This window comes from Eretmochelys imbricata, chromosome 6 (genome assembly GCF_965152235.1).
Source record: "Eretmochelys imbricata isolate rEreImb1 chromosome 6, rEreImb1.hap1, whole genome shotgun sequence".
In the NCBI taxonomy this organism is placed as follows: domain Eukaryota; kingdom Metazoa; phylum Chordata; order Testudines; family Cheloniidae; genus Eretmochelys; species Eretmochelys imbricata.
Window position 1 is genome coordinate 75,852,075 of NC_135577.1, and position 22,066 is coordinate 75,874,140.

The window sequence follows — 22,066 nt, forward strand, 5'->3', positions numbered from 1 at the left end:
CAGTCGGAAAACTCAGAGAGATCCCTAAATGAACAGTACAATATATGTGCAAAGTACAGTATTTCAGCTTTTGACAGGACTTCCACTGTCTCTTTTTCTGAAACTATTTGTTTTTTAAAAGTACTACATATGGAGTATTTAATATTCCTAACATGAAAAGTGAAAAAAGGGCTTTCCTATCTTTTTTTTTCCTACTTCCTAGATGTATAAAGTGAAATATAATCTGTCATAGCAAAAGGGGAACAAGCTTTCAATAAACAAAAGCTCCATATTGTACTAGTAATGAGATGAACTAGTTCATGCTTTATTGGGATGTGAATAGGAAGGGGGGGATTCACTTAGATCCCACATATACTGTTGTTTGTTACTGAGACGTTGTGGATGGCAGTGTCATCAACATGCTGATGGTATTCTAAGCCTTATTTTTATAGAGCCCAAATTCTACAGTCCCTTTATTCACCCAGTGTCTGGCAGAGATAGGGATTTTGATGGAAAAAAAACTGCTGGTGATTCAATTGTGATGAAACACAAGTGATGCTTTTACAGGAGTTGGGTGAAGGCTGTGTCTCTAACATCTGTTGAGGATGTATAGTAGATTTGTGCCTAAATGGTTAGCAGCCTCTTGATTCTTTTGGCTCCATAATTATTCCTGGATGCCCAGAGAGCAGTGGCAGCTTGAAGTGAAACTGTATGACTGGCTAGGACACTGCAAGTGAAAACCTCAAATCAGCCATGTTGCCTGTGTTAGCTCTAGGTTTGAAAACCCTAATGCACTTTGCTTACGACTACCCCTGAAGCTCATCTGCAAGCTCCTGGAAGAGCAGAATGCTACTTGTCCCAAGTGTGGTGTCTTCTGCACAAGTATCAATCTGCGTGGTGCAGACCTGCTTTAAATATACACAGCCTGTACCCAAGTCTTAACTGATTTCCTGTTTGCTTTCAAGTGCAATGTAAGGGGGTAGTGTTTATCTTTAAGTCCAGAGTAGTGTGGGACTCTATTATTTGATAGAGCGTTTCTCAGAAGATAACTCATTCCAACAGTTAAAACCAGATGGAAAGCTCTTGTTTTCAGAACCTACGTTTAAACACTGTCTATTGGCAGTAGGATGACCAGATGTCCCGATTTTACAGGGACAGTCCAGATTTTGGGGTCTTTTTCTTATATAGGCTGCTATTAGCCCCTTTCCCCGTCCTGATTTTTCACATTTGCTGTCTGGTCACCCTAATTGGCAGGAATCTCTCAGATATTGCTTCTCCTCCCCTGATTTTTTTCGAACATGCTCCTTTTAGTCACAGTCAGTCACAACTCGAGTCTAGCACAATTTTAAAATCACTTATTTTGTTTAGCATTTGATCAGTAGTTTGTTTTGCACTTGTTCTGCATTTTAATCTCTGCAAATAAAGCGCCCAGCTGCCACAGCAATAGAAGCTGGGAAGAATGCAGGGAGCTTAGTTATATGATTATTCTTTGCATATGCATAGTTTACCTATGAAGTAACAGAGCTTTCAGTTCATAATACCCCTGTGTTTGAAGAATTTGTCATCAGCAAGACAGAAAACAAGGGAAAAAACTACAGATCTGATGATCCCTATTAAAAATGCTTATTTAGTAAATATAGGTCTAGTAGTCACCTGAAGCTGGAACAACTTGTCCTATTGCTTAAACAAAGTGGAAAAAAGAGTAATAAGAAAAAAAGAACTTAATTGGCATTCATATTGGAGACAACTTTGGAATGAATCAGACTGAAATATAAATCCATTTAGCTTTCATAGCTATTCTTAACAACCTTTTTAGTTAATTCTTTTGTTTATATTTTTAAATAAGGTTCTGCTCCCTCAGCCTGTCTTTCCATCATACTTGATTCTGCAGTGAAGTCATGCTGTCTCTATGGCACCACAATTTCTATGGCAACAGACTCTGATGCTACAAACAGAATTTTGATTTCTTTGTAGGAAAGAGAAACCAGGCTCTGCAGGACAGCTCCCTTATTGAAACATAGGTGTTTTAAATGATAGCAAAGGAAATACCAAATAATGCCAGATGCTTTCTCTACAGTTTCTGAAGTATGAAAACCTCTTTCAGCTGTGCTGTGGATTGCCACTATGGGATCCTCCTTCAGCACATTTTAAACCAAATGAGAGGCTTGTATACTAGAGCGATGTATGTAGTAGTCTGAGCATAGGTGAGAGCCACAAACTCATGAGCTTTAATCATGGCTTTTACACAGGCTTCCTTCATGGGAAAATTATTTACCCTGTCTGCCTCATTCTTCCTCTGTAAAATGGAGATAATACTTAAATGCTTTTTTAAGGGTAGAGGTAAAGTAGTCTGAAGAGGAAAATATTTGTAAGTGAAGGAATTATTGTTCGTAATTTTTTCTAAATGAGTAAGGAATAACACTACGTAGGTGGCCTATATCTCTCAGAACTTATATTTGCCAGCTAGGCAACAGTAGCCAGATTCTTTAGGGATCTCTTCAGGCAAAAAGAGAGGAGGTGAATACTCCACTTGGAGCCTGTCCTTTTTAACAACCAGCTGGATGCTGGAGTATAAATGAATCTATTTCACTTTGTGTTCTTACTTGCCAACACTTGATATTCTCACGGGTTTCATGAGGACGTATTTTTTCAAGCAGCAAAATCTCACCATTTTTACTCTCATTATTGCTAGCTGTTTAGAGTGGAAATGGTGGAATCTGACCCTCAAGGGGAAATGTCACCATGAAGAAAGTGATCATATTTTACGTATGAGTTTCCTACTTTCTGTGCCTGGATGGGGAGTTAGAGTTGTCACTGCAAAGATCTGGCTTAATTAACTTCAGGCAAACCCACAAAGCATTCTGTATTTTAATGAAAGCCTGATGTGAATTCCGCCCCCCTTCAAAGCTCTACATAATTGTATTTATTCTTCCGTGTCAAGCTTTTACATAATCAATAATAATACTAATAATATTTAAGTATTATTTGTATTGTACTAGTGCCTAGGAACCTCATTCATGGACTGGGACCCCTAGCAGAGTGTCTGACTTGTATCAACTTTTTTTACTTTAAAACCTTTGTGATGACATTTTCTGGTATAAATATTGTGTACGCTTTATTACTGGTTTGATAATAGAGTACTTGCTATAGGTTTGCATTGGCCATATCTTAGCAATTAAAGGATTTCATGGAATAAACCATATTTTACTGCTGAGATGCAAAAATAGAATTTAGAAAGCCTGTTCTTCTGGGATTTCAGTTATGACCTGTGATGCACATTGTTTTGGTAGATAATAGTTCAAGGAGATTCTGGCTGGCAGATTTTTCTGGGTCTTGATTTTGTAATGTTTATAGAAATTCAGGATATGTTTAAGTATTATTGCCTACAAGAGGCTATTGGAAACTATCACATAAAGAGATTTTGCCATGTGATGGGTTATTCATTTGAGAAACATGATGCAGAAAAGGGAACATTTTAGTGTGTCCTAGTAAAACAGTTATTATTCCATTATTTGTGGCAGGATCCGATTTACTCAGAGTACGGCTACACTAGAAGCGCTACATCAGTGCACCTGCGCTGCTGAAGCGCGTCCAGTGAAGACACTATGCTAACGGGAGAGCGCTTTCCCATTAGCTTCCATCTCTTGTGGAGGTGTAGTTGTGCTATGTCAGTGGGAAAGCATCTTCTGCTGACATAGCAGTGATATAGACAGCACTTAGGCCACTGTAACTTGCGTTGCTCGAGGGATGTCTTTTTCACACCCCTGAGAGATGTAAGTTAGATCAACTTAAGTGGTAGTGTAGACATGCCTCAGAGTTACTTGAATTCATTTGATCTTAAGAGTTGTTATTTAGACATAGTATTAAAATCTATAATAGAGTTAACAGTTTATTAATGAATAGAAAGCATTAAGTAGGAATATGTTAGGAAAAAATGTTAAATTAACTCCCCTATTATGTGCATATGGACTGAAGTTGGAGTTTTTGTGATTGATGGTAACTGCCAATTTGACTCCAGTTCATTTGGTGATCGAAGTAGGAGTTTTAAATTGTTTTACTATATTATTTGTCACAAATGTTATAATATAACAGATGTGTTCCAACTTGGTATGATTTAACATATTTTGGCAAGTTGCATTAGATTTCTGTTGGGAAACTGATGGTTTTATTACAAACCAGCTTGCCACTTTTGACTAGTGCAGCCATTTTAAATTTATACCTTCCAAGTATCACTCATCTGGAATGACTGTCACATCTTTGCTCATAATGTCAGAATCTCATTCATGTCAACTGAAATGCAACTAATAATAAGGATGGTGGGCAGTGAGCAAAGTTTCCGCTTTGTCTTTTCCTCCTGACTACAAGAGGCTACTCCCGGGGCTTGTGGGTAGGCAGCCAGTTCCATTCTATATTCTCTTCTATATGGGTTCTTAAACAATGCTCATCTCTCATGACTGTAGTATCAGAGGACTTGTCGTGTGAACTAAGACCACTTTACTCCTGAATGAAAATGTCCACCAGAGGGTTTAATGTGCATTAACTTATGTGCATTGACTTCATATCTTTAGTTGATTTGCCTTAACTTTTCTGTGTCACCATGTAGATGTGCCCTGAGCGCCTTCCAGTAGTGCATTAAGGAATACTGATTATAGATCTATGTGCTTTAAGTCAAAGTTTACACAGTACTGCAGTGCGAACTACGGAAGTGTGAATTACAGAGCATACCAAAGTGTTGCAATCTAACTGCTCTGTATGGACGCTGCTGGAATGAACCAAAGGTTCCTAGTTTGTATTAACATAGTCCGGTTTGAAAGACAATTACAATAACACGAACAAGGTACCTTTTAGTTTGTGCCAGCAACGTTCTTCACACAGATTGCAATACTTCGGTGTGCTCTGCAGTTCACCAGTGGAAGGGAGGCCAGTATCTAAAAGCAGTTCTACATAGCAGAAATAGAATAATCACTTTAGGTTTTGGCTCCAGGATTCTGGTGCCAAACAGATGAGACCATTTGACTTAATAGTAAAATCCATGGGTTTAATGAAATTTACTCTCTTGTATCAGATTTTATTTTGTGGTCTTACACACCATGTGTGTTCAACTTTTGTCAGAACCAGCCTGTGAACATGTGTGACTTAAAAATGAGCCTAAATTAAAATCCTGGATCAGAACAACCTCAAACATTGTAGAATTTTGGATCTAGATTTAGATCAGAGTTTTGGGCCTCATCTGGATTCATCTCCTCCCATATGATAAAAACACATGCTCTTACCAGTATGGGATCCATTTTATTTTACATAAGAAGGTATTGCATACATATGGTGTTAAATCTTCCAGCTGTTCCAGGCTCTCAGGAACCTTAGAATGTGTACTTATTCTGTATGTGTGTAGTCTGTGATTAAGTGTATTGAAAAAATAATTTATGTGGACAAACAAATATCTTCTTTTTATTTAATCTTTTGCTGGGTGGAATGGGTGGGAAGAATTTGTAATGCTTAGAAGAAATTCCTTATTAACTTTGCTCCTCCTGTTTGTTGGTTGGGTGGCATTTATTTGCTGTATCGTAGTATTGGAACCTTGCCACTGTAACAGGATAATTGCACACTGTATCATGTGATCCAGTCACATAATGATTTTTCCGTAAATATGGAGTAGGGAGGATATTTACTGGCACATAAATCAGGCTGCAGGTGCCCAACAGCAATATTTCTATTGCTGCCTTCCTGGCAGGACAAAAGTGACAGGTGATGTTATTAATGTCTGTCATCCAGTAAATGAGCTGTAGCTTTAGCCTTACCTGTGACAAGAGAAGAAAGATCAAATCAGATAGTTACTCAGGTGATTACCACTGAAAAGTGTTGTATGTTGCTTTGCAGTCAGAGGGAATGAAAGCTGTGTTCTTTCTTTATGCAGAAGAGACACCAAGACTTCGCATGTTTTCCTTTGTAAAGCCCAAACACTTGTAGGAATCATTTTATTTTATTGAAATGTTTGGCCTCCATTATTTAGGGCATTCATTTTCTGTTTATATATACTTACTGTAACAATTTAGCAATGGTCAAATTTTGATTAGAGGGGTGATCCCAATAATTAAATTTTATTTAGACCACCCGGAATATCCAGATCTCAGTATTTGCCTGTTCAAACCCCCTGATCTGTACCCCCTGTCCTTCAGATTATCCCCTAACCTTATTTTCTGGGAGGGACTCTCCCCAGTGACTTGCAAACTACCTCCCTCCACCACCCACACTTTCATTATCCCAGAATCTGCTGTTTTGAATCCTTAGGGCCTAGGGTGACTAGGTCTCCCTTCCCCCGCACTAATCTGACAAAGATCTGATAGTGGTGGAAGGGAGTGTAAGGCTGCCCATTCTCTGCTCTGAAACGAGGGAGAGCAAGAAATTGTGTTAAGCTGCTAGTGGGTAGCTGACTTGTGGGGCCTTGGATAGTTTGGGGACTAAAGAGTAATGAAGACTAAAGGGTAACAATGGAGGAGCTGGAAACCAAGTATGTGGGGAAGAGGAGGGGAATCTTTGGGGAAGAGACTGAAGATAGGTGAAAGACCACACAAGATGAAGAGGGAAATCAATTGGGGAAAATGGAGAAATGCAGTGAAAGATGGAAAAAAACTAATAAACAGAGTGAGCAGAAGTAAGAAATGGAAAAGAAAGAGAAGGCAAAACCAGATATGTGCAGCTTTCCTCATAGAATCATAGAATATCAGGGTTGGAAGGGACCTCAAGAGGTCATCTAGTCCAGCTCCCTGCTCAAAGCAGGACCAAGCCCCAACTAAATCATCCCAGACAGGGCTTTGTCAAGCTGGGCCTTAAAAACCTCTAAGGAAGGAGATTCCACCACCTCCCTAAGTAACCCATTCCAGTGCTTCACCACCCTCCTAGTGAAAATGTTTTTCCTAATATTCAACCTAGATCTCCCCCACCGAAACTTGAAACCATTATTCCGTGTTCTGTCAAGGTTAAGGTTAAGTGCATTTCATGTTAATTCTGATTTTCATTCAATGGGTGACTCTCAAGCTGTGGTAATTATATGGGTGTTTATTTGTGTTTGGTGTATGAATGCACAAGTTTCTCTGCAATGTAGGAATTCCTTATTCCAGGGAACTATTACTCTAGACCTGAATTGACTATGCCATTTGTACCAAGAGAGTTTCAAATATTCACTGTGATAGCCAAATGCTATCAAAAATCAGTTCTCACTTTCTTTATTTTGTCCCCAAAGTTCAAACTAGGGATGTTTTTGGAAAAAAAAAAATTCTAATTACATGGAATTACTGCAGCCTGTTTAAGAACATTTCTAATTTTATAAAACTTCTAATAATTTAAATGATGCAGTTAAAAGCCTACAAAAATTGCATGTATCTATTTTTCTGTTTCATTCAGCTTCCTCATGAAAGTAGAGTAACTGGATTCACCTTTGTTATTGTTAATTTTAACCTGCTGGTTCTAATGTACCAGCACAGCAATTCAAGATTTGCATTGCAAGCACTATAGTAAAATGTTTAAATACAAAACTCTTTTAAGTGGCGCTTTAAAAAATAATGGAAACATTATAAGAGTATAAAAATGTTGCTAGGGCATGCAGGTGTGAAATCAGGAAGTTTCACACCTGGAGTTGCAGCTAGAAAGAGATGTTACGAGTAACAAGAAGGGTTTCGTCAGGTCTGTTAGCCACAAGAAGAAAGTCAAGAAAATGTGGGCCCCTTTCTGAATGAGGGAGGCAACCTAGTGACAGAGGATGTGGAAAAAGCTAATGTACTCAATGCTTTTTTTGCCTCTGTCTTCATGAACAAGGTCAGCTCCCAGACTACTGCACTGGGCAGCACAGCATGGGGAGGAGGTGACCTGCCCTCTGTGGAGAAAGAAGTGGTTCGGGTCTATTTAGAAAAGCTGGACAAACACAAGTCCATGGGGCCAGATGCGCTGCATCCGAGAGTGCTAAAGGAGTTGGCTGATGTGATTGCAGAGCCATTGGCCATTATCTTTGAAAACTCATGGCAATCGGGGGAAGTCCCGGATGACTGGAAAAACGCTAATGTAGTGCCCATCTTTAAAAAAGGGAAGAAGGAGGATCCGGGGAACTACAGGCCAGTCAGCCTCACCTCAGTCCCTGGAAAAATCATGGAGCAGGTCCTCAAGGAATCAATTCTGAAGCACTTAGATGAGAGGAAAGTGATCAGGAACAGTCAGCATGGATTCACCAAGGGCAAGTCATGCCTGACTAATCTAATTGCCTTCTATGACGAGATAACTGGCTCTGTGGATGAGGGGAAAGCAGTGGACATGTTATTCTTTGACTTTAGCAAAGCTTTTGACATGGTCTCCCACAGTATTCTTGCCAGCAAGTTAAAGAAGTATGGGCTGTATGAATGGACTATAAGGTGGATAGAAAGTTGGCTAGATTGTCAGGCTCAACGGGTAGTGATCAACGGCTTCATGTCTAGTTGGCAGCCGGTATCAAGCGGAGTGCCCCAAGGGTTGGTCCTCGGGCCGGTTTTGTTCAATATCTTCATTAATGATCTGGAGGATGGTGTGGATTGAACCCTTAGCAAGTTTGCAGATGACACTAAACTGGGAGGAGAGGTAGATACGTTGGAGGGTAGGGATAGGATACAGAGGGACCTAGACAAATTAGAGGATTGGGCCAAAAGAAATCTGATGAGGTTCAACAGGGACAAGTGCAGAGTCCTGCACCTAGGACGGAAGAATCCCATGCACCGCTACAGACTAGGGACCGAATGGCTAGGCAGCAGTTCTGCAGAAAAGGACATAGGGGTTACAGTGGACGAGAAGCTGGATATGAGTCAACAGTGTGCCCTTGTTGCCAAGAAGGCCAATGGCATTTTGGGATGTATAAGTAGGGGCATTGCCAGCAGATGGAGGGATGTGATCGTTCCCCTCTATTCGACATTGGTGGGGCCTCATCTGGAGTACTGTGTCCAGTTTTGGGGCCCACACTACAAGAAGGATGTGGAAAAATTGGAAAGAGTCCAGCGGAGGGCAACAAAAATGATTAGGGGACTGGAACACACGACTTATGAGGAGAGTCTGAGGGAACTGGGATTGTTTAGTCTGCGGAAGAGAAGAATGAGGGGGGATTTGATAGCTGCTTTCAATTACCTGAAAGGGGGTTCCAAAGAGGATGGATCTAGACTGTTCTCAGTGGTAGCAGATGACAGAACAAGGAGTAATGGTCTCAAGTTGCAGTGCGGGAGGTTTAGGTTGGATATTGGAAAAACTTTTTCACTATAGGAGGGTGGTGAAACACTGGAATGCGTTATCTAGGGAGGTGGTGGAATCTCCTTCCTTAGAAGTTTTTAAGGTCAGGCTTGACAAAGCCCTGTCTGGGATGATTTAGTTGGGGATTGGTCCTGCTTTAAGCAGGGGGTTGGATTAGATGACCTCCTGAGGTCCCTTCCAACCCTGATATTCTATGATTCTACTGATCACAGTTTTTATGAACCTTTAATGTTGAGCTTAAATTGACTGGATGTTTTAAAAAATGCATATAAGGCATTTTTTTTGTGAAAATGCCATATTTTCCTAAATTCTCACCTTAATTCTAGGTATATTTAAATTCCTTTTAATTATATTTTTAATTTAAATGTCAATACAAGCTAGAATATTTTTAATTGCTGAATATAACATTTTCCAACAGTTACTTTAGCCTGAGTTTGCTGGGCAGAATGTTAGAGCGTTCCTTATTCAAACAGTGGGAGTTTTGTCTGAAAAAGGATGCAGGATCATGCCTGTGGATTTAAGTTATACCCACATATAGTTATGCAGCAATGTGGGAGGATGTACTGGTGGCACCTAGCGGCTGAAACAGAAAATTGCTTGGGAAAGTAATGGAGGAGGAAATGTAGAGAGTTCTTCAGAAAAAAGACAGGAAAGTTGAGAATAGTGGGGCTGGTGATGAATATGGGCAAGCAAATCAAGAAAGTGCCCTGTTCAGAACTGCAATGAATCAGTATCATTAGGAGTAAGTGGAGAATCGGTACTATAAGATGTGCTACATCAGAGGAATGGTAGGTTGTTCATTAGTTATCAAACTTTTTCTGGTACGTTTGTTCTCCAGCAGTTAACTTTTTGTTTTAGCCTTATTTTTCAGATACTCCTCTATACTCTGTTTAATAGTTGAGATTTTTTTTTTTTACAATAATGAAGCCGCTACACTTTACAGTTCTTCATTATGAATTTTACTAATGATTTTAGCTTTCAGTTAATTTCAGAGAACTTCTGATTTCTTATTTGATGTTTGGAGAAGCAAGCCCTTATGTTTGGAAGGTGGTCTGAAGATTTATGCGGGAAACTTCTTAACTAAACTTTGATATCAGTCAGGTTCACTGGGAAGAAGTAGGCGTGGCCTTACTTTTAGCTGTATTTCGGGGCTATGCTGCAACTGAGAGAGCTCATCATTGCTCAGGTTACGCTGATTCAGGAAAATAGCCCATGCATCGGTGCTGTCCTGAATTGGGGTCTAACTCTCTGCTCTTCCTGCTGCTCCATTCCCAAAGGAAATCTCAAACAAAACCACCGGATTCACTGTAGAGCCCAAAACGACTAGCACCATCATGCTGCGCATGCACAATCCCTCTTTTCACCGTTTTGCAGAGTGCTGAGTTTTCAGTTAAGTTGCAAACTTGTCTTTTAGGACAGCATGTGAAGCTCATCTGTTTACCCAGGAATGGGTAAGGAGAAGAAAGGAGGGCTACAGAGGTGGAGGAAGCTGTTGGTTTGGTTTGTTTTAACTTTTGTAAGTGCACTTAGAGCTTGTCAAAGTTAATTTTTAATGGGTAAAATTAAATGTTCTTTGTCTAGGTTGGTATTAGTGGCACCATATTATGCACATATTTTGTTTAAGGCAACATCCTGGAATGTGCATTCTATGGTGACTAATACCTGTTTAATGCTTATGCTTTTTACTCACACTAATGTGAACTCTTTACTGTACAGGGAATTTTGCTATGTATCACATACCAAAGGTAGAAGGGTGTGTATTGTATTTAGCAAAACAATTGTGTGCATTGTTCCTTATACAAATATTTTTTCCTGTTGGTATGACAATAAATTTCATGTGCTAAGCTGTTGTGTAAAGTATGTGTAGTGTCCAATGAAAATTAGTCATCTTTCACGTTACTGGGTATGTTACACATTAGAGAGAGATTCTTGCTGTAGTATGTACTGTTTGGGAAACTGAAGTCTGTGCTTATACTTCTATCGCTTGTAATGTTGCATATGCTTCAATTTTATCACACACTAACACACCTAATACACTGCTTAGGGGGATTTTTCTCCTGCGAGTTCCACACTAAATTTTCACCCTGGCTTGTAGACAAGATATAGGAGCATAGCCACTGCATCAGTGAAAACATCACTTTTATTTATTTGCTTGTTTATAAAAACAAAATCTTCATCCCCGTCTCTGGCTTCAGATCAAGTTATATGGGATAGAAATCTGTGAGGAAAAATTCTGAGCATAATTTCTGGGATGAGTCAGATTCCTTGTTCTGTTAAGCAAGTTGACTGAGTTTCATGGTAAGTGGTTAATTTAATTACCTTGGCACTTGTCATGTCCATGTGAAAACCTTAAAGGGGTGGGTGGGTAAGACAGATGCTTTAATCATTCTACAGCATTCATGTATATACGTATATAATATCTTGTGTTGTGACTTTTGTAGGAATCCTTGCAGATTTGTTTTATAAGTGGGTGTTTCCATACCTGAGCTGTCGTTAACTGAATCACATGGTGGTACCCTGAAAACAGAATTAGGGTACCCTCAGAATAGCTCACCTATCGCCCCCTCCTGGGCTTACCTAAGATTCCCTCAAAAACAGATTAATTTAAATATTTCCTAAAAGGTTTTCCCTTAAAACAGCCTACCTGTTCACCTATCTGTTCTCCTATGGTATGGATCTCCAGGGTAGCTAAAGAAATTCCCGGAGGACACAGATACAGCCTTCTGATAAATGCTGTTGATTGACATAAGCAGTATTCTTTTCCAAAACAAGGCACCTTTTTATTTGTATAAAAAATAATCCACAATACAATCGTAATCTAAAAACAAAAATCCCTTCAGCAATTTAAAGAGCACCACAACTGCAATAACATACAGCTGAGAAGATTCTAAGTGGTTGCACCCTGTTACAGATGACTAGTCTGTCACAGGCTGCTGACACAGTCCCTAAATGCTTTAAATCTTATACATTTCTTTCATTATCAACACATACACATTCTAAGACTATCCTGTAATTATAACTGACAAACTTACGCTATCTGCTGACACAGGACTCCTTCTGGTGCTACTGCTGCTTGCTGCTGCTGCTTTCTCGGTTGCTTCTTCAGGTCTCCTCTCATCTGCTCTTTTCCGGTCCATTCTCCTCAGCTCCATCTGCACTGTCAGCACCTCAGCTCTGACTTTCTTGGCTGCCCACTGACACACTGCCTTTTAGACAGTCCTGTCAGAGCTTTCCAGACACTTTTTATAGTGTTTTTTCTTTTACTACACATTCCATCTTCATTCATTTTTTTCTTTTGCTACTACACATTCATTCACATGGCTGCTGTTTATCTCAGAGTGTTATGATCTGCTGGCTCCCTGCTAATTTGGTTTTTCCTGCCAATTTTATATTCAGTGCTATGTGACCTGCAGCTTCCATCTAATGGTGGAGTGACTCTTTCTTATTTATATTGGAAGCCAGAATTACAAAATGGAGTCTGGGGACTTCAAAATGGAGTTTCTCTGGTATCAGTGTGGAATTCAAGGGTTGTAAAAATGTACTTATGACTTAACTTTTAGCAGAAATGGTAATCTTTAATAGCAGTTAACAATCGAGACACAATTTTTCCTGATAATAGTGTAGATGGGTTTGCAGTAGTGAATAGTGACAATGATGAGTAATGAAGCCTTTAGAACTACTGCTGTTTGACATGAGAATCACTGAGGACTATATCTGATATGTAATGAATATGAAAATATAAATATATTGTTTGAGGCTAAAATGCACTCTTGCTTATGCTTTTGTCTCTAGCTCACCTAAAACTTTACAAGGAGGGACCACCAGGTGGGTAGAGAGTGTATGTTGTTGTCTATGTGTGTCTAGTCTTTGGTTTCTCTCGTTTCCTTAAAGGCAGTGGGTACCTAGTTTATGATCTTTTTTCATAATGGAAAGATTTATAAACAGCATGTATTCAGGGCCTATCAAAGTTCTGAGCTAACAATTAACCAGGCCCCTTGTCATGCTGCAGCATAATGGGAAAATATTTCCAGAATTCTAACTTGAGTTTTATGGTGATCACTAAACCAATCCAGTTTCATCTAGCATGTCCCAGTTACAGGTGTCCCATTAAAATAAGTAGCACTTAAGTACTCAAATGAGAGAGATTAATCCATCTCAAAAGGTTCTGTGTCTGAGTGACAAATCTTGCAATACTAAAGTGTTGGGGCTCCCAGAAACAGCATGACAACAGAGAACTGTCACATTTTTTGTATCCCATGGAACACATTGCTCCTAAATCAGAACAAGAATTTATTTAGCTCTGAGAAGGAAATACTGGCAATACCTCACCCATTTCAAAGCTGTATGAAGGCAATTAGATACCAGTATATAAATTCCTAGCAGAGTTATTCATGAATCAGTGGAGAAGTGTCTGGAAGCAAAAGCAGATTTTAATTGTGCTGTAAGGAAATGAAAGGAACCACATAACCTATTAATACATATTTATTTCTACTACACTTATCATTTGAGCAAAGCTTCTGTCAATTAATTTTAGAGAAGCCTCTTGTACATTGAGGAAATTGCAGTACAAATCCAAGTAACAATGGTAGTCTAGTGACTCAAATATGAGCATCAAATATGAGCACCTCTGATATTTTGTAATGCTCTACAGTACTGAGTGATATAGAAATGGCAAGAAACAAAAATATTTTAAACAAAGGCAAAATTATCTGTGGCAGAGAATAAATTCTCTCTGCAAATTTGGCATTGGAAGAATTGCTGAAGGTTTCTGATTATAATTGCAGAAAACTATTGCTCTATAGCTTAATTTGTGTTGATTAAGATTGACTTTCTCCTAGCAACTTTTTTTTTAACTTTGCTGCAGGAATCCTTAAAAACAAAACCCCTTTTGCTTCTAACATCTAACTTCAAAATGTTTAGTCCAGAATATAAATATGGTCCTTTGTCTCTTTAAAACTAACCAACCTAAAACTCTTTATTTTAAAAATTGCTTTCGTTGCTTACATGGTAATATTTTTTAATAATGTATTTAAAAGAACCACCCACACTCTGTCCTTTTTGAAGTTATTGCAGTTGTAAGTTGGAGATATTAAGTGAAACTTTGTGTCAAAAATACATTTAATACCTTTGAGGTGCAATGACCCTTGACATACTGTAGATGCATTTCTAATCCTTCTTGGCCCCCTGTAATATGGATTGAACTCAAGCTGCTTGAAATCTGTTTTGTGTTGTCCTATTCTCATTTTCTGGAATTTGTAAAAGTGAATTTGTAAAATACTATCAGAAAACACTAAAAAAATTAAAGCACTAGTTGTTATGTGTTTAAATACTAATAAGGGACCTGCTCTGTGCAAGCTTGAAAGCTTGTCTCTTTCACCAACAGAAGTTGATACAATAAAAGACATTACCTCACCCACCTTGTCTTTCTAATATCCTGGGCATGAGCAGTGCATATAAGAGGTTGGGGGAGGTTAAGCATCCTCCCAAAAGGCTGCCCATGCAGGGGGGGCAAATACCACAGATGCAGTGTGGGTCAGCTCCCTTTGAAGTTGCGCTGCCTTTGGAGCGCCAGAAGAGAAGCTCCCTGGAAGTGGAGGGGCCACCAGTGCCCAGACCGTGGCTCGGCCCCAACCCTGTTCGGCCTCTTCCCCTGAGGTATGACCCACTCGCTCCTCTTTCCCATGGAGACAAGAGGGCGGCAGGTAGGGGCAGGCCTCAGGGGAAGACATGGAGAGGAGCGGGACGGGGGGTCTCAGGGAAGAGGGAGAGGGTGCTGTGTGGGTGGGAAGAGGCAGAGCGAGGGCGGGGCCTCAAGGGAAGAGGCAGAGTGGGGGCGGAGCCTCAGGGGCAGAGTCTCGGTCCAGGCATTGGTGGCCTCCTCACTCCTAGGGAACTTCCAGTGCTTGCATGTAAGCCTCCCCAAACAGAAGACTCATGTGTTGCCTGGGATCCTGGTATTCAACATAGCTACACCAATCCTGCATATACTAATAGTCTAACGCATTTAAAAAGCCCAGAACTATCATCAAATCAGTACGATAGATTCTGAATACCCTGCAACCCCTTTAGAACTTGCTTTTTAGTTTGCTTGCAAGTGTTGCTCTCCTCTTCTTTCATCTAGCCTGGTTCTGGTTGTCTAATTTTAAAAATAATATAATAGAAGAAGAAAAACTGTGGTGTCTAAAAATAGGAGCAATTACAAATTTATTAAAAATCTGCATCTTTCCCTTTTCTCCCTTTGTCATCCTTGTCATGCTGTCTGGAGTGGCTCATGACCTTGAGTGCCAGCCTCAGGGTAGTGTGTCAAGAAACAGGACATACAGCCAGTTTGAGGTTTATGTTATATCATTAGATTTCATCAACCAAGTAACACGTGTAAACTCCTAACACACTAAAATAGCCTTAACATGGAGTCACAGACAGTCCCCTTGGTCACTCCAGTCTATCTTGCCACCTATGCCCACCTTTTGATAGATGGTCCCTTACACCAAAAATCACAACAATATTCAGGTTACTCCCAGTCCCAAAGGTCAATTGTACCTTAGATCTCTTACCAAAGACAACACTTGTAGCCAATCCTGTACTAAACTCACTCAAGATTAGTTAGGAAAAAGAAATGAGTTATTTACAAGGTTAAAGGTGGTAAACACACACACACACAAATGAGTTACAGTCTTATGTTTGAAAAGGTAATATGGCACTTGCATATGACAGCAGTGTCTATGTCCATTCGGGCTAACCTAAAATAACCAGTTAGGGATCCCCTGCTTATGCTTAGAAATTTTGCTCTCTCCAAGTTCCAAGCAGCATAGTGATCATTTTTCTTGACAGGGATTTTTATCCCCTTCCCCCAGAGCTCAGCTGATGGGATGAGGGTTTGTGCATGTCTCCAGTTCATAGGAGGGGCGGGGAGCAATCAGCAAAGTCTTTTGTCCATTCCACAGTGGCTTGTCTGATGTCTATAGGCCGCTTTTGTTGGGGAGGAGATGACACCTCTTGTGGTAAATTAGTATTTCACACTTGGTAATGCTTCTCCCCTGACTCTGGCATTTTGCAGTTTTAGCAAACACTTAAATATTACCTTAAACATGACATACAGAGATTACAAGTAAAACATGCAGCATCCCACAAGAATTTCATAAAGTTTGAACACTAAACACATTCTCATAACTCTAATATCTATTTTAACAATACTAACACACAGGAGAGCCAGGTTGCTTTCCAGCTATGCATTTTTCAGTGTTTAGTGAGGCGTGGGGGTCTTGGCATGGGCTATCACCTGGTCTGCCAGCATCACAATCCCTTTACTGGTAAGCCCCTGGGAAATGGGCTTCTTTGTCTTTGAAGTGCCATGTATACCTAATATACTGTACAAATAATTCATTATGCATCTTTTTTAAAGTCATTCTGCACATGGCTGTTGAAGGTGCTATCCACAACATGAGCATTTCTTCTCTCAACCCATTTTCATCATAGATAGTGCTTTGTCTTCTTCAAACACAAGATGTCTGACATGTATACCTGATATTTTCTTTATTTGTTTAAAAGTGTGTAAGCCTTTTGTTGATCAACCACCCATTTTTGATTGCCCATTTCTGTTTTTTAAATTACACTTTAACTCTCTAGCTTGTTTTTCAGTTTGTCAGAGCACAGAGCCAACTTTCTGTATGTAATTCATGCTCTTTACAATTTTTTTTGTAAATCCTATTTCTTTTTTGCCACCTATTTCTTTTAGATGTCAATACCATGTTTTGACTGGCACGACTTGAATGTTTTCCTGTTTTGTAAAGTGTGTGTGTCTGTAAAAAATATATATAAGCATCTAATTTCCTTGCTTTTGGATTCATTTGTCTGCTTTCTGTTTTTTTTGTCTTTATTTATCATTATCTCTATATGTTCAGTACTGCAAACTCCAAGCATTCAAAAATCATGAGTCAAAATACTGAAATTGACTTAAAATCACGAGATTTTTTTTAAATACTACATTTGCGATTTTGCCTTCTGGATTTTCAGCCCTTTTAGTTCATGTTTATAAGCTTTTTCTTTGCATTCTTGTGGATTCGAAATACTTTACAGGAAAATCTCCGCTCTCTTTTTTTTTTTTTTAAATATAATCACGACTCCAGCACGTGGGGCTTTAAAAAAATACTGAATATTACAAGACTCACAAAAAACTCATGAGAGTTGTGAACACTGCTTGTTACACATGTAAGAATAATACATCAGGATTTCCATTAAGGAAAGGAGGCTGGCTCAGTTAATCACTCCATAAGTTCTTGGTTTGTTCCTGAAATCCTGGCTCAAGAGACATTGATATGATATGAAATCCCATGTGCCTGGAATACTTGAGTCACTTTGCTTCCACTTTTAAGATTCATGGCTATGCTTCCTCTTTGAAGCTCCTCCTCTGTAGTACTTTGAGCATTTTGATAAATCAGAATAGGGCACTCCTCCAGGCCTTCCATGCAATTTGATTGGATTCAGTCGTCTCTTAAGAAATTCAGGGATTTCCCCCAATTTAGCAGGTCATGAAGAAATATGGAACAATCCAGTAAACTTTGGGAGTCTCAAAATATCAGTTTGTCTAGAAAGTGGTGCCACCAGGAGGAAACAGATTACAAGATCTTCTGATCATGACCTGAACAAAATTTTTGTACATTGTATAAAACTTCTAATTTAAAAATCCATTGAAATATCTAACAAATATTAAAACTAGTATAAAAAAAGTAACTGAATTCCAAGGCTTACCTAAAACACATACGTTCAAACACCCAGTCTTACATTTAAAAAAAAAAAAAAAAGGTATCACTTCTAATCTCAGGGCAAGCAAGCTGGCAAATACCATAGTACTTAATTTCTCCTTTATTTTCTGCAGGCCCCATAGAAACAAAAATAGCTGTTAAAAATACTTTTACAGAGAAAAAGACTTTTCTTTGCAGTGGCAGAGATAATGGGGGTCAAACCCCTTTAAAAAGGCACCATACATACACCTAAGCATATTATGCAAGTGACAAAAGGAAGTGTACAACACACATTTTTACATGGGACTGGAAAATGAGTCTGACTCTCATTCATCTGGCAGCAGTAGCAGCAGCTCCTGTCCAATGGGGCTGGGCCCAACTCCCTACTCTGGGTGATGTAACATTTCACATGAGGTCATGTGGTGCTGTGACCCTGTGCACCATGTCACAATGCTACTCACTCAAATTTGGTCTCTGTCATGATGGAGGGGCAGCTGGGCCAAACCTGGGTGATGCGGCGACTCTGTGCACCAGGTTGTAATCCTGGGAATGGGGAACCAGGCCCAGTCCAGTGGGACAGGAACTGTCACTCTAGAGTGAGTGTGGGTGGACTCACTCTCCAGCCCACCACAAATGACCCATCACTCCCCTGCTTTAAAACTCGCTTCTGCCACTGTTTTTCTCTATCTGAATACAGACTTGGGGTTTAAATCCTCAGAAGACCCCATGACTTGAGTAGTGGTCAGATGTTGTTCTTCAGAATTATATTCTTAATGATCTTCTTGTCTTTTCTCCCTCATACTAGTCTAATTTCTTCTTAAAACCATGGTTGTCTTTCATGCTCATGATACGTATGTTTGACTGGAGTCCCTTGATGACTTAGGTCTTTACACCTCAGGTATTAGAGTGAAGACAAGTTGAATTTGTTTTTATATGAATTAATGTACTTTATTCTCTCTTATTACCCAACAAAAGTGGTTTCATACTCTTTTTAGTGTCATGAATGTTTTTTTAAAAAATAGTAACTGAAATATAGCATAAAGAAAAGGAGTACTTGTGGCACCTTAGAGACTAACCAATTTATGTGAGCATGAGCTTTCGTGAGCTACAGCTCACTTCATCGAATAAATTGGTTAGTCTCTAAGGTGCCACAAGTACTCCTTTTCTTTTTGCGAATACAGACTAACACGGCTGTTACTCTGAAACCTGAAATATAGCATACTACTCCTCGTGCAGGAGGCTGGGAAGAGGAGGGAGCAGGGGGCTGGAGGGCTGAGTAGGGGAGGAGAAAGGGAAGCCGGAGCTGGGAGCTTGGGGGCTTAGACAGCTAAGGAGGGGAGGAGAGGGAATAGCAGGAGGCTAGAGGGCTGAGGGGACAGCAAGGAGCTGGGAAGCAGGAGGGAATGGTGTTTAATAAAAAAAAAAAAAAAAGCCAAAATGCAGTTGGTGGGTTGCCTTAGTAAAAAGTTTGGGAACCACTGGACTAACTGACCTCTTAAGGTCCCTTCTGGCCCTATATTTCTATGATTCTATGAAAAATCAATTTATTATATGTAGAAGAGAATTGTAATTACAGCTGGTTGAAACTTGGAATTTCTGGTTCATGAGAAAATTTGACATTTCAAAATTTGGTTTTGGTCCAAATTGGAATGAAAACAAATATTTTTGAAATTTCCTGTGAATTGGAATGTCTGAAAAAAATTGGTTTTGGAATATTTGAGGCATTTGGAATTCCAGAATTTTGTAGTCAGCCCTGCACTTTTAGACATTTATGTAAGTAATATAGATAAGACATAAGTATTGATTAAGGCTGGAACACAAGTAGAAGAACCAGAAGGCCTGAGGCCTGCCAAAGAAGTTAGCTTAGCCAAACTAATCAAGTCCTAAATTGTAAGTTCACATGAGTAAGTAACTGGTAAGAGACCTTTATTCACAAGATGTGGTGTTGTGGTAAGAAATTGTGTTAAGAACTGGTAGAGTTGAAGAAACCAACCACAAAACTTGAATTGTTGATATTTTAAGAGATTCCTGAGAAAGATGTACAGAAAATTGACGTAAATGATTAATTAACGTATAGAACCTGGGGACCCCAACGTAAGTGGGGTGTGGAAGTTCAGATAAGGAAAAGGGAATGGACTGATCACGAATATGTATAAGATACAATGGCTTGCACCATAACACATTATAAAACCTGTTATCTGGCCTGTGTGCCATGGGATACACTGGAACATGCCAAACTGATGTCCACCTGTTGATAGTCTCATCTACTTTAGGGTTCCCTGCAAGAGAAAAGGAAGGAATGCAAGTGCTGGACATTCAGTATTATCCTCCTCTCCTTTGCTTTATTGCAGTGTTGGTTAGTTGGTTTGCTTTGTTCATAAGATTGTTAATAAAGGTAAAGGTAATCAGAGTAAGTTGTTTCTCGTGTGCTCATTGGGTTTTCCCATTCTGAGAACAATCTCAGTATTGTAGCTGATCCAGAAGCCAGACCCTCTGACCACTGCATGCTAATAGCTAGCCTATAGTTAAAATCTAACTATTAAATCAGGTTACAATTTCTTTTCACATTTTGTTTTTTCCCCCCATTTATTACATTTGTATTATTTTACATTATTTCATAAAATGTCAGTAATAGCCGTGCAGTATAGTATTTGGTAACGTGTCAGTAGTAGCAAGCTTTGTGTAGCTCATAAGCTTGTCTCTTTCACCAGCAGAAATTGGTCCAATAACAGATATTGCTTCGCCCACCTTGTTTCTAATATCCTGGGACCAACATGGCTACATCAACACTGCAAACAAAAGTGAGCAGATAGCTAATTTTATTTTTAGTTCACATTTACTTAACCAGTTTTTCAGAAGCTTTGTAGCTGGAAAAAGTAGGCTACAGTGAGGCTTATTCATTGGCTGTGAAATTTCAATGTGATTTCATCACTTGTGCTTGGCAGTCCTGCTTGCAAAGATACAGGGACTGGTGAACCTATTCCTTGTTTTTTTTTCCCCCCCATCCTAAGCATCATTGTCATTATGGTAATGATGAGAAACTAGATTTTTTTTTTCCCCCCCTAAATGGTAACTTTCATGATTTGCACAACTTGTCTAAATACATAGGTCTTTGGTTACTATATGTGGCAGAATAGTGGACTAAATAGATTTTTTCAGTATGGCAATTCCTATAAAGAAACCCCTGATGTTATGATACTTGTTATAGCAACAACAGTTTATTACCATTGACTTCATGAAATGTCAAGTTGCACAATAAAAAGAAGACTAAGAATATTACAGTTTTCCAAATGAGCAATAGATAGATTGAATCTCTGCAGTTACCCTGGGTTGAAATATGGGGCTTTTCAGAGCAAAGAAAAACTGTGCTAGAGACAGTCAAATTAATAGAACCCATGATCAGAATCTGTTGTTGGAGCTGAATGTGTGCTGTGTGGGAGTGTCACGGGGTCACTCACCACATTGGCGCCTCCTGCTGGGTGTTTTGGGAATTAGCTCAGTGCCAGCAGGTGCACCCTCAAGTGATGGTTGCTCTTCCGTCCTCACCTCCACCTGCAAACCCATTACAGCTCCTTTCTGGCTCAGCGTCTGCTTCGTGGCACAGCCTTTTGGCCATGTCACCATCCAGTTCATCATCTTCCGGGGGACTCCTCCAACAAGAGTCCAGGCACTCCTCGCAGTGGCTTGGCAGTCCACAGCCACCCAGTCCTTCAGCGGCTAGTGGGCAGGGAGGGGAGGAAGGACTGGCCTGTCCACTACTCCAGGCCCCGGCCCAGTGACCCTGCAAACAGCAGCTTCCTGCTGCCTCCTCCTTCCAGCTCATTATCTCTATTCCCTGGGCCACTTCCCCAAAGCCTCACTTCCTTCTGCTCCTGCCTCTGGCTTCAGCTCCTTTGCCAGGTTCTTTCCAGGGCCTTGAGTCTGTAAGTCCTGGCAGCCCATCAGGAGCCCTCTAGGAAGCCAGTCTTCTCCCTAGAGCTGACTCCTCCACTTTGGTCTGCAACTTCCTTTTATATAGGCAGGCTGGGCCCTGATTGGTTGATCCAGCTGCTGCCCTAATTGTCTGCAGCCGCCCTAATTGGATGTTT

The 22,066-nt window shown here is 39.9% G+C and overlaps 1 protein-coding gene across 1 annotated transcript in view; it reads left to right on the forward strand.

Annotated features, from left to right (window-relative positions):
- The window catches only part of FMN1 (formin 1), a 358,987-nt gene that overhangs the window by 116,990 nt on the left and 219,931 nt on the right, over positions 1-22,066 (forward strand). The window contains exon 4 of the mRNA XM_077820284.1: positions 13,030-13,062. Within this exon, the coding sequence (XP_077676410.1) occupies positions 13,030-13,062 (33 nt within the window). The remainder of the gene's footprint in view (positions 1-13,029; positions 13,063-22,066) is intronic.